The sequence below is a fragment of the Epinephelus lanceolatus genome, chromosome 11 (assembly GCF_041903045.1).
Source record: "Epinephelus lanceolatus isolate andai-2023 chromosome 11, ASM4190304v1, whole genome shotgun sequence".
Lineage (NCBI taxonomy): Eukaryota > Metazoa > Chordata > Actinopteri > Perciformes > Serranidae > Epinephelus > Epinephelus lanceolatus.
Window position 1 is genome coordinate 16191855 of NC_135744.1, and position 12789 is coordinate 16204643.

At 40.8% G+C, this 12789-nt stretch overlaps 1 protein-coding gene across 1 annotated transcript in view; it reads left to right on the forward strand.

The window, feature by feature from the left end:
* The first annotated feature begins 567 nt into the window (after window positions 1–567).
* mpzl1l (myelin protein zero-like 1 like) overlaps window positions 568–12789 on the forward strand; it is a 31083-nt gene continuing 18861 nt past the window's right edge. The window contains exons 1-3 of the mRNA XM_033642306.2: window positions 568–703; window positions 5401–5582; window positions 12118–12328. Coding sequence (XP_033498197.1) covers window positions 631–703; window positions 5401–5582; window positions 12118–12328 — 466 coding nt within the window. The 5' untranslated portion in view covers window positions 568–630. The remainder of the gene's footprint in view (window positions 704–5400; window positions 5583–12117; window positions 12329–12789) is intronic.

Genomic DNA, 12789 nt, shown 5'->3' on the forward strand with positions numbered 1-12789 from the left:
GTACTTGTGTTGCAATTCTATATTATTATCATTATATTATATTATATTATATTATATTATATTATATTATATTATTTTAATGCCTGGTTTGTAGTTTGGGGATTTGAAACCTTTGTGTTTTACTTTCTTTTATTCTGTTTTTGCCTCTGTACACACTATTTTTCATAGCTCTTTTTTTTTAATTATTGTAATCTCATCATTGTCCTATTTTCATGCACTTTGTGAAGCACTTTGTAACCTTGTTTAGATAAGTGCTACAAATATTTTTATTTATTTTATTTTGTTCTATGTTGTTTAATTTTATTTTACTTTCATTTTTATTTTATTATTTTCTGTTCTATTTCGTTTTACTTTATTTTATTTTCATTTTTATTTTGTTCTATTTATTTTATGTTATGTTATTTTATTTTATTCTATTCTTTTTTATTTAGTTTTACTTTATTTTATTTTATTACCACTGTACAGTGCAAGTGGCAGCTGCAATCCGTCATGGCACCTATAGACCTCTAGGGGGCAGCAGTCGCCCTCGGAGCTGTGCACCCGCTGCTTTAACTTCTCACGAAGAAGAAACGACTCGGGCGATAGAGGGTGGGGAAAAAAAGCAGAGGAACCACTGCTGTTTACAACATAATGGAGCCAAAATGGTCAAATATCGTCTGCAAGCGTGTGTTATTGACTGGATTTACGCTATGTGTTGTATTAGGTGAGTACTGGAGTGTAAAATGGGTTAAATTTCAATTCGGAAATGTTTGATTTTGAGCTCAGTATTTAAGGTGGGATATCAGGTTAGCTAGCTAGCGATGTTGTCTCCCATATACGGGAGACACCTAGTCAACTACACCCATGTCCACGATTCACACTATTGCTAATAAATACACCTTTGTTCACCCCTCATGGCTGGAGACGAGATTTAACACCACCGTAAACATATATTTTGGGAATGTTAGCTACACCCATCGTTGTTAAGACATCGACGTAATATTACAGATAATTTATTAAGAAATGGTAAAATTGACTAAAATCTGGATAGGATTTGGTTCAGATTGGAGGCTGCCGCCCGTAGCTGACGTTCTGTTGAAGGTAAAGCCGTGGAAGTAACGTTAAAAACGGAGGCTAACCAGTTTGTACACGGTTATATTTAGCTTAAATATGTGTTGCTGTGTGTGTTTGATTAAAGCCGATTTCAAGAGCGACGTCTAGTAACACAGATAATGTTGAAAAGTGTGTGCTATCATGAAGGAGTATGGGGCGGTAAACAAAACCACGTTGAAGTGCCAGATTGTGAATAACGGTGTCGTTAGGTGTGGGTCTCTACGGGGGACGGTGGTTTACCAAGCTAACCAGCACAATATTAACCTCTTCACAGTAATTTGCAGCATATTATACCATGAAGTTTACCATTACCTAACAGTTAATATGTTTTATTAACACACAGTGCCAGCGCATCAGCTATGTTGTTATCTTGACTAGTTTAGCGTCCACAAACCGAGATAACATTTCATTTCCTTGTTAGCTTCCCTCCTCCTGACCCAGAAGCAACCATCACACACGTTAACGTTGTATTGTATGTAATTAATGAAGCACGTAGCAACACAACTTTATGTATTTTGTTCATAGTTTGTCTTAAGATTTTACTTTAAATGTTGGGACAGAAAGCAAAACAATGGCTTTGGTCTTTTAACTACGTGTGACTGCTGCTACCAATTAGTTATTGCTAATGGCTGGCTGATCAAACAGCTCCAAACTCTCAGCTCAGACATTTATAAGAGATTAGTTTTGCCCCTAATTATCACTCAGATACTGTAGATTCAGCTGTAGACTGAGGGATTATCTGGTTGTGTAGAAATAAAACAAGGCACATTTTCTAGCCTTAGTCATCAAATAGTTTCTGTCTCAGGTTGAGCAAACAAAACCAGATTTACAAAAAGGATAAGAAATAGAACAAAGACACAAGACAAAATAAACTCAAACAGATCCAGTTATGAAAACACTTAAAGAGCTCTCTTATCTTAAGTTTTAACTCACTCTTCTCATGGTTTAGTCTTTGAATATCTGCATTTATGTACGAAAAACTCCCCCAATAACAAGACAATGTTTTTTTTAACGCAGACACCAAATTTGACTGTCGTCACTGTCAAGGGTGACGACTCAGTCTCCCTGGATTTTAGCCAGCGTTGCATATCACTCCAGTATTTGCACTATTTCACAATAGAAAAACACATGTTCCACAGTTTCTAAAACAGGAATAATTTGATGCAGCAGGCTAAAAAGTCAGTCATTCAGTAGGTAATTTCCTATTTAATACTGGACAGCTTGAATGGTGAATATTGTAAACAACAACAGCACACCTTCCCAGAGGCATCGCTGACACAATTTGAATTAGCCTAATGGATATCAACATCCTAAAGTTTGGGGAAGTGGCTTTGAATCTCAGACTAATAACAGCTGACTGGAGGAAATGCATCATCAGGCCTCCTTCTGTTTCATATTGTGAAATTATCTCTAACTGATTGCTGAGTGGCTTCTGTCACACAATCGCACAGTATTTCCTGCTGGAGTCTGAAATCTGTGTCGCTGTGTATTAGATAGAATTTGATCCAGTAAAGTGCAGAAGACAGGAAGTATCTATGCTCCTGTTTGATTTACGTCAAGTGCATTTGATCCTCTTGTAGTGGGAGCAGTTGTGACAGTTATGTGTCTTAGTTTTTCAAAGATGTTTACACTTGTGACGTCAAACTTTCTCCGTCAGAGCTGTCCTGTAAGTTATTAAGCTGTGCAGTCACTGCTTCACATTTATTAACACAGTTCTGTAAGAGAATGTTGTTTTTCTGTCAGTTGTACTTGGTATCTGTTGTAGACACAGATAAATATAATGTTGATTTGTTTCAGATTGAACACGGCCTCTCAGGTGTCTTTTTGTATGCTTTGAGAATTTGGGTGCACGGATCAGGTATCCACACCCTTGAATTAATGATTTTGAATACAGTATTAACAGAAAAAGTTCAGCTGTCATATTTAAACAGTTTAAGGGATGCTTAAGATAACACAGTGTTGTGTTGGTTATCCGAATTATTAAAAATATATTTATCACCGCATCTAGGTAGAACTAAAGCTGTCTTAAACTCAGCCAGCTAATTTAGACTGTCCATGATCTGACCTTCATTGTGTGTTTTGCGCTGCACTACACAGTGGTATGTATGCATAAAGAACACGGTGAGCTAGCAAAGCGTAAACAAGAACCAAAAGGCCGTGAACAATAAGAACATTTACAAGAGAAGGGATCAGGTCAAATGGAATAAATACAGTAAATTAAACATCATTAATATGTGGAAAATAATACAGTAACACAGCTGCTCAGCCACAACAACCTGTAGCCTCAGTCTTTACTGCCACAATAACATGAATGCTTTTATGTAACGGAATTGATTAAGTAATGTGAGGGGAACTGACTCAAGGGCACATGATAGTAATAGAAGTTTATTAATTATTAATACCTGGGACACTTGCCGGACACCACAAGATTGATTCATCTATTTATTATCTCCGCCAGGCATAAGCCTGGAGGGCATGGTGCATTTGGTCGTGTGTATCTGTTAGTCTGCAGCTGATCGTACCAACTACAGGACCAATCAGTCTAATATTTAATGACTGTTTGCTGAAGGAACTCCTGTGGTTGCAGTGATTAACAATTTATGAAAACCTGTTTTATTGACTGTTTTATATCATCATTGACTGCTGACTGGCAAGTTTTCCAGAAATCGTCTCAGCTAAAAACAACTGTAGAACAGTTTGGTCTCATTTGGAACCAGAACATCTGCAGATTAATTTGGTACCCATTATGTTACAATCCACTAAATTTAGGCACAATAGGAGATGAATAAGTCAGCTGTTTTGTCATCTTGGCAGCCATCTTGACTGTAAGGAAGCCGACGGGGAGAAAACCACCAAGTACAGCTGTGCTGCATTCTAGCTGTCATTGCGGTGACTTGGTTTTGTTCTGTCTGCCGCACACTGTCATACCACACTGGGAGCATTTAAGAAGTGGCACATTTTGCCTCCCCAATTTTGTTAATTTGATAATTTTTCCTTGTTATTTGTGCCTATACCCTACCCTACGTAAGTGTGTAGGCTATGTAGTTAAATGGTTTGGCCTGTTTGTTGTTGACTACTTTGTTGCGCTGTAGCCTACAGACAAAGTTAACACCGCTAAAAGTTGAGCTATGAATGGATCAAACGATCAAGTGGATCACGTGGATCAATATTTCTGGCGGTGTTTTAGTAATTAAAAATACATCCTGTTCAATCTCCTCTGTGTAACCTGTGCAGCTCCATTCAAATAGACATGGAGTGTATTTTTATTAGCTTCTGGGGTTCTTCTGAAACTCGCTGCAGTGTATCTGCTGGAACAGAGTTGTCTAAAATGGCCGCCATCAGCTCGGGCAGCCACCTGGCGGAGAGTGTACTTTTAAAGTTAATTTTTTGGATTAGTCAGTTGAAAGTTTTGATAATCAATTAATCACTGAAGTAATTTTTTAATGCAAAATGGCCAAAAAAAAGCTTGAGCTTTAAGTGTGAGTATTTGCCTTTTGTCTTTAAATTAGTGTAAAGGGACTCAGGGTTCCCACAGTCACGGAAAGCCTGGGAAAGTCATGGAATTGCACAATCACTTTTTCCAGGCCCAGAAAAGTCAGAGCATTAGTAAAAAAAATCATTTAAAGATTTGGGGAAAGTCATAGAATTATGTTATGTGGGATGAAATTGTTCCAGTAATCTTCTTTGGATAACCTTCCACATAATGTAGCGTAACAGCACATTTATTTTTTGTAGCATTAATCTGCATCAATGTGTGACAACGTTTTGTACTTTGTCCCTGCATTCTGTCCCTTCATGTAGCCAGCACGCTGAAATTATGTTTAAATTAAGTTTGAACCCGTTATGTTTTTTTTAAAAAAGGCTGGGCAAGTGGGGGAAGAATCTATTGTTGTTTTTCTCATGGGTCCTTGAAATGATTTGAAATTTTCTCCATGAAAATGTGCGGGAACCCCACGGACCATACATAGAAATAGACGCAAGAATACTATGTAACAGGAATGGCATTTTTCTGCTGTTTACTCTGTTATCGTTGTTATTTCCAGAGTTGTAAAATCCTGCCTGTGAGTTTTACAAACTGTGTTTTGATGTTGAAGAAACCTTTAAAGTCTTTTATCTGTTTCTCAAAGTGGACTTCCTGGACTCTGTTTCATTGTCTCTCATGTACCTGAAACAACACGACACATCCCCTCCGATATGCAGAAGCTGTGTAACATATTCCCCACAGTGTTTCCCTCACCTCACTACACCATGATGCATTCAACAGTTTAATTCCAGGAAACTTATTTTCATCCCCTCTTGTATCAACAGTCACAAAACCTTCGTTGGCAATCGACATACACGCTGACCCTGAGGTGATGATGCAGAACGGCACCACGGGAACTCTTCGATGCACCTTCAAGTCCAGTGAAGTGGTCAGCAGCTCCACCTCGGTGACCTGGAGCTTCCAGTCGAGTCAGCCCGACAATCAGTTCTCCAAAGCGCCATACGTGGTGAGTCCTTGCTGGTCGCATCCGCCGTGGGGATGAGTTCCCACAGCTCCAGGATGTTTTCCTGCGATTGTTTTATCTGTGGAGACACATGACGAGCTGCTCCTCGGGGTTAATACTCACTGTGATGGCACGGTTTCAACATGCAGCAGGCGGCTACACTTTAATTTTTCACTCAGTCTCAGTGCCAGGCATTTATCTCTTCTGTATATTGTTTATTTTATTTGTGTGTTTGTGTTCCTGCTCCGTCTTCCCCCTCCTGTCATCATATCTCTGTGTAATCTCTGTTTGTTTTCTGTTTGCTTTCATTTCATTTATCTTGTATCTAAATCTTGCTCGAGCATCATTATTATATCTCATGGTGCGCTTTTAATATCCCTGTTTATTTCTTCTTTTTGTCTCACAAAGCTCTTTTGCAAACACTGCGTTTTAAAGATGTGAGCTGCGGGATTTATTTCCACACAGTGTTTATACTGCAAGTAAATTGATTTGTTTCTGGCAAATGGTGTTGGTGATTACCACAGATGTGATTTTTCAAACAATTAAGATTTATTGTCAAGTGCTAAAACTGTCGTCCGCCGCTTCAGTGAACATGATTAATTGCTCATATGACTGTGAGTCTGTTAGCGCGAACTAATCCAAGACACGTAAGTGCCCAAAATTATGAGAGTACATGGACAATATTTGATTAGTGAATAACGAGAGATTCACCTTTAAAGAAGTGTTTAACTGCTGGAAAGAAAACTTGGGTGTGTATGCAGGAGAAAGACGCAGATACTTTTGAAATTTGAGATACATGAGGAGAGAAAAATGAGAAAGTGGCGTCTACTTTTGCTCAGGAGGTAGAAAACCTACAACTACCTGAATGCACCGCGCCGCACCGGACCTAATAAATGCTCTTGTGGGGAGGAAACAATATGGTGGCTGGCTGGTGACAGACAATCTCAAATTACAGTTAATGGCTCAAATGTGGTTTCAGACATAATTGAGGCAGGTTTTTTATCATAGTCCATCAGATGGAGAAAAGCAAATATGCATCACTGGACCTTTATGAGTCATTTATTCTTTCTGGACTTGCAATATTCCTACAGCACACGATAACTTTAGTTTAGGCTTCTGATCAATGTGTTCATCTGATCTGACCTGCTGCCAGCATCTCCTGGCAGTCTTATTGTTCATACCACTGCGGGCCAAAGAAGTTGTTGATAGGCTTAAACAGGAAGTTAGAATAGGTTTCTGAAAACATTTTAGGCAAGAAATGGTCAACGCAGTAATAGTTTCACCGTTTGATCTTGCTCTTTTCAGCCTCCGTTTTCACAATACAGGAAACAATATGGTGTCCGCAGCACATCCACAAATTCTCATATTGCAGCCAATCAGAGCACTAAAATAGGTTTCTGAAAATCTTTTAGGTGAGAAATAGGCAATACAGCAACAGAATATTGGCTTATATTTGATCAGCAATGCCTAGTTTTACCATTTGATTGGTGTTTGGTCTGTTTTTGCAAACTCCCGATCCACTTTTATACTCTGTAGCCCCATTTGCACGGGACTCATTTTACCTGAGGACCTCTTGCGATTTAGAAATTAACCCCCCATACCCCCTCCACCCCGTGTCCCCACACAGGATAACTCAACTCTACAAACACAGAAGCACTACACCAGTGGTTCTCAAATGGTGTGCCATGATGCAGTCCAGGTGTGCCGTGGAATATTGTGATAACCACACATTATCATGTCAATATTCAACCAGGCCTATACAAAAAGTTATGAATGAATTTTTAATTGTGTAACAGTATTACATGGCACCCATTTCCTAATAAAGAGGCAAACTCTAGCTAAACAGTGTAATTTAATTTAATTTAAAAAACCTTCGTGGGGAACCTATGTGTTGCTGTTTTTGCGTGGGAATCATAAGTGTGTGACACATCAAAAGCCCTGATTGGCAGCCAGTGTGAGGGATGATAACATTTAAAAGGAGAAAGCTGTGAGTGGGACAATGGATCGCTTTATTGTACGGAGCAAATTACAACAGAGCACCAGTGAAGATGACAGTTTCAGTAGACAGTAGACAGTATCATGAAAGCTACCTGCTCCCTGTGCACAGATATGAATACAGGTGTGCCTAGAGATTTTGGCTTGCCCTTTGGTGCCCTTGAAACAAATAGTTTTAAAACCACTGCATTACACAGCACCGCCAGTAGCGATTTACAGTGTTAACCGTTTTTCATTGAATTGCCATTGCAGCGTCCAGTACTCTCGTGTGGGAAAGAGGCTGAAACGACATGTGAAGAAAACTTAAATCTGACACGAAATCGCTGAGATGCAGATTCGCACGGGACTAATGCTACCACATGACCTCTGTGGCATGTTCACACAGCATTAAGATCACAGATGGCCATCGCTTTTATTGCAAATTATCAGAAGTCCCCAGGTGATACTAGTCCCAAGCAAAAAGAGCTTTGTGTCCGTGGTGGTGGGCATACAAAAATGAGAAAGTACAATCTGCAGTTGGAGCAAAAGCCCTAGAGCCAGTGGAAATCCTTGGCGCATTTGAGCTGGGACGTGAGCAGGGAGGTTTGGGCACTGGTAAGATTGAGGAAAGTTTACCACAGGTCAGTTACACATACTACTCATGTTATGATACAGAGCTGGCTGAAGAGTGTCCCTTCAACTGAGCTTCAGATCACATTTAATGGCGTTTTCATTGTGTCACATTTGAAGCAACATGTCAACAGTATGTCGTGGAAAGCAACATCTGCTGTATGAAACGTAGAGAGTTTGTAAAGCGGATCATGTCCCTGCTCACAGTACCTACTCCTTTTTGTTTACAGATCAGTCAGGCTGGGCAGGGGCCTCTTACCTGTCTACTGTGATCACCTGCAAACATAATGACATAGCCGTAGGGTTTTGAAAATGCAGGGAAGTCATGCCAGAACACATACATGCACTGACAACTTGGAGTATCTCCATGCTAAGCCGGCTAAATTTGTAAATGCTGCCCAGACAACAACATTTTCCCCCCAAAGAGTGTATAAATCTTAAAACATCACTTTGGTATTTCATTGTGTACGGGGATTTTGTCAGATGATTATAGAATGATTATTTTATCACAGCAGTGCAGCAGCTTGGGAATGAATGCTGGTTAACAGGAAGTATTTATGAGAACAATAATATTGTGAATTTGGCTGTATTTCAGCTGCTTTTCTGAGTCCCTGGAGAAGTCAGTTAAAGAGTTACTAAACCCCAGAGTTTCAGCTGAAGTGCCTACTCCCTGGAAATTCAAAAATGTCCACCAGTGAGTCCTTTGCAGAGGAGTGGAGGGGGGTCGGATGGTGACAAAAGCTGCAGTCATACAAGTCACCTGTCACCAGATCGACCAGGAGTGAAATTCAGTTGCAAGTTTTTTTGTTTTGTTTTTCTCGGCTTTTTGCCTTTATTAAACAGGACAGGCTTAAGTGTGAAAGGGGAAGAGAAAGGGGATGACATGCAGCAAAGGGCCATGGGTCGGAATTGTACCCACACCTGCTGCGGCAAGGACAATGCCTTCGTACATAGGACACCCACTGAGCTACTGGACACGCCGCAGTACCTGGGTTTTTTGAGCAGGGGGTGTCGGCTGCCATCTTAAGGCTAGTTCACATTACACAATTTTCACCCTGATTTTGCATCGCGGAGACTATCGTAGTCTTTTGAGTGTTTATACTGGCGACGTGTGTTTCTTGGACCCAGGGCCTGGGTCCAAACACAGTGTGCTCCCCGGGATCCTGTGGACGCCGCCATTGTTGTTGTTGCTTGCCGGCTTGTCAGTGTTGCCAGATCTTGGGAGAAAAACAAGCAACCAGGGCTATGGAAACAAGCCCAAAAGAAGCGAAGGATATATAGAGAAAGACGCCGTTTAGAGAGCAAGCCCAAATAAGCAACTCCACTTTAGAAACAAGCCCAAAATACCGCAACCTGACTACCAATATTTGTGACTTTACCAAAAAAACGAGCCCAAAGTTGCGGCTAATAAGCAGACCTGGCAACCCTGCGGCTTGTCCTCCTCACATTTCTTCCATCCTCTTGCGTGCTGACGTGGGACGTATCCCACTTCTCATTGGCTGATGGGCTTTGTCAGTTGTGTCACACTTCTCCAGTTTTCTAGCATGCCAGATATCCAGTCCCAGTCACAGACGAGGGGGAGACTTGTTCGTAGGCTTGTTCACACTGACCCAAGGTGGCTCTCAAGATCCTCTGCGACGTCAAAACCGCGGTGAAAATCGTGTAATGTGAACTAGCCTTTAGCTACCATGCAAGTGAGATGCCACTGGCTGTTGTCATGGCACACCATCAACTTTTTCCGGGAACTTGACTTGCCTATAAAAAGCAGCCCTGTTTTATCCACCTTGCTCTCAAACTGGCGGCAGCGTCTGCAGCACGTAGTTGGAGTTTCCCCACGTCCTCTAACGCAGTGGTTCTCAACTGGTGGGTCACGAGTCCATTCTGAATGGACCGCAAGTGACTCGTGAATGTGTCAAATTTGTAAAAAGCACACTTAATTTTGAAGTACAGTGAATGCACAGAGCTTTTATTTTGGTGTGTCGTTTCCTGTGAGTAAATAACAGACAGATATTTAACAGAGACAGCAAACTAGCTCGATAACATGGCCAAGTATGACGCTGAATAAATTGAAATGTTTGGATCTTAAAGTAATGACTAAGGAGAAATCTGGATGCTGTGGCTGCACCAGTTGGGAACCACTTGTTGAAATTGGAATTTTCCCTTTTGCTTCAGCTCATAAGCTTTGTTGTTACCCGCCCAAATTTTCTTGCGAGTGACTGAATACGCATGTGCAACTCTTAACAGGGGTGAAAAGAAAGCACGGTGGCTCACTCCTTACTACTTTTATCGTCAGCTCCACATACAAACATGTATTAAATTCTTTTTACTAGATTTACCAACCAGACGTGGCATTTTACCAGCCCCAGGCAATCAGGCGATCCTTTTTTAAGCTCTGCTTGTCAGAGTTGCTGTGACTCTGCTTTATCACTGACAGAGATCCATTCTTTGTTGTTTATGACAGCAGCGTTGGTTCATGTCAATGTGTTTTGAGTTTTAGAAATGAAGAAACTGTTCTACAAATGTTAAAGGGGAAGCAAGAAATAACACAATGTTCATGGATGTTCTCCATGTTGTGATCTGGTTATTAACAACAGGCTCGGATGATTTCAGTCTTGCTCATAAACAGCTGTGTGTTGTTGTCCCGTGCAGATGTAGGCCGTCTGACATCAGTGTCAGGGCAGTCCTTGTGTTGTGCGTGCTGGCTCACTGTCACACTGTCAGAACTCTAAATGTCTGCTGTGAGAGAGGCCTATTTATACAAACCCTGCTTGTTTTGACTCTAAAGCCTGGTATACACTGTTTGATTTTGGGCTGTCCAGATGAAAGATGACCAACGTGAAAGAAACGTGGCAATATCTTTGGCTCTAAAACGGTGGTCCTACGTCGCACAGTAAGAGGTTCAAGGATGGCCCATGTCACGGTCTTGTGATCAAAGACAGCCTGGGATAAAATTCTGAGAGTTACCATCTCACTGTGTGACTGCTGTTACAACCTACGTCTACTAACCAACCAATAGAAATACAGCATGCTTTAAAGACAAAGCATCAAAGGAAATAGTGGCAGAGTTGCAGCTGTAAGGTGAGCAGCTGTGCAGCTAGCAAATACACATGGACACATAATTTAGATGGTTAATCGCGCGCATCCCTAGTTTATATGTACATGTGAAGGGGGTCCGCATCCACAGCAGTTCTCTATGATGCACTGCCATGTTTCTGCAGTAGCACTGAACGAACAAAACACTGGCCCTAGAGAGGGCCTTTCTTATTTTTTCTACTGCCACTTTAGTTAGCAGCCCCTCCACAATGAGCAGCATCGATAAAACAGATTTTTTAAATGTTAACCTGCTTATTTAGTGTTTTCTTTCCAGTTAAAATCAACAGGTCTGTTTGTTTCAGAGAGAAAGAAACCTCTGAGGGTAACGCACCTCCCAGTAAAAACCTCCTGAACATCTGGATCTTAATGTATCAGGGGAAAAAAGTAAACACATGTTAACAGGTGTTGGGCTAACTGCTATCTTGGAAATGCTGAATAGCATCGGTCAGACACTGATTTGTAACTTGAAACTGCTTTATTAATTTTCTTTAAGAGTTTTTATTACCCAGTCTGAAACCTCTGTGGCTAATATGGCTCCCGGTAAAAACCTCCTGAACAAAAAAGACTGAAGGAATTCTAACAGGGAGAAGTTACAGCTGGTTGAAATCTGCAGCTCTATTACAATCTTACTCACTGCTCCTTTGAGTAAATTAAGGTATCAGATTTGACTCTGTATCCTCAAATTTCCGACGTTAATGAACTGGCATTAGTACATCCTTATTTACTTCATATATATGACCAAAAAAAAATCCTCACATTTAAGAAGCTGGAAATGATGAAAATGGTTGTTGATTAATGTTCTAATAATTGACGTACTTATTTTCCTTGCCCTTGTTTGTAGATTTTCTACTTCTCCAATGGGAAAGGATTCCCGGGACAAGATGAGTTCAAAGACAGGGTGCAGTTTATTGGAGACATTAACAAGAGGGACGTCTCGATACAGCTGAGTCCTGCTCAGTTCAGCGACAATGGGACCTTCTTCTGTGATGTGAAGAACCCGCCTGACGTGACGGGAACACCAGCACGAACGGAGCTCAGGGTCGTTCTGAAAGGTGAGTAACTTCTTCTTCAAATTGAAATCAGATTAATGCTAATTAAATTATACTTAATATAAAGGATTTGTTCCCCAAGATAATTTAGTTTCAGCTTGAGGCAGGAATACTCGGAGATTGTGATTACACAAGATGTTTTTTTTTATAATGTACCTGCCTGTTGTGGAATGAGCAGGATCGCAGCCTTGGCCTTTCACTTATCAGTTGTGTTCACCCACTCACTGACTCTGCATACACACGCTGATTGGGCGGTGTGTGAAAACGCTGTCTGAGCCTGCACTCTGTCTCATTGTGCTAAATCTGTCATGTTTCCAGGCAAACAGGTGGATTTTTTTTCCTGTCAGTGATGCTTTTTACTCAGATGAGGTGCCATTTTGGAAACTGGTTTGGTTGCACCACCTAGGATTAATTAAAACCTCGATTAAGTCATGGTTTATCTTAAAATGCTGCTGCACCAAGCT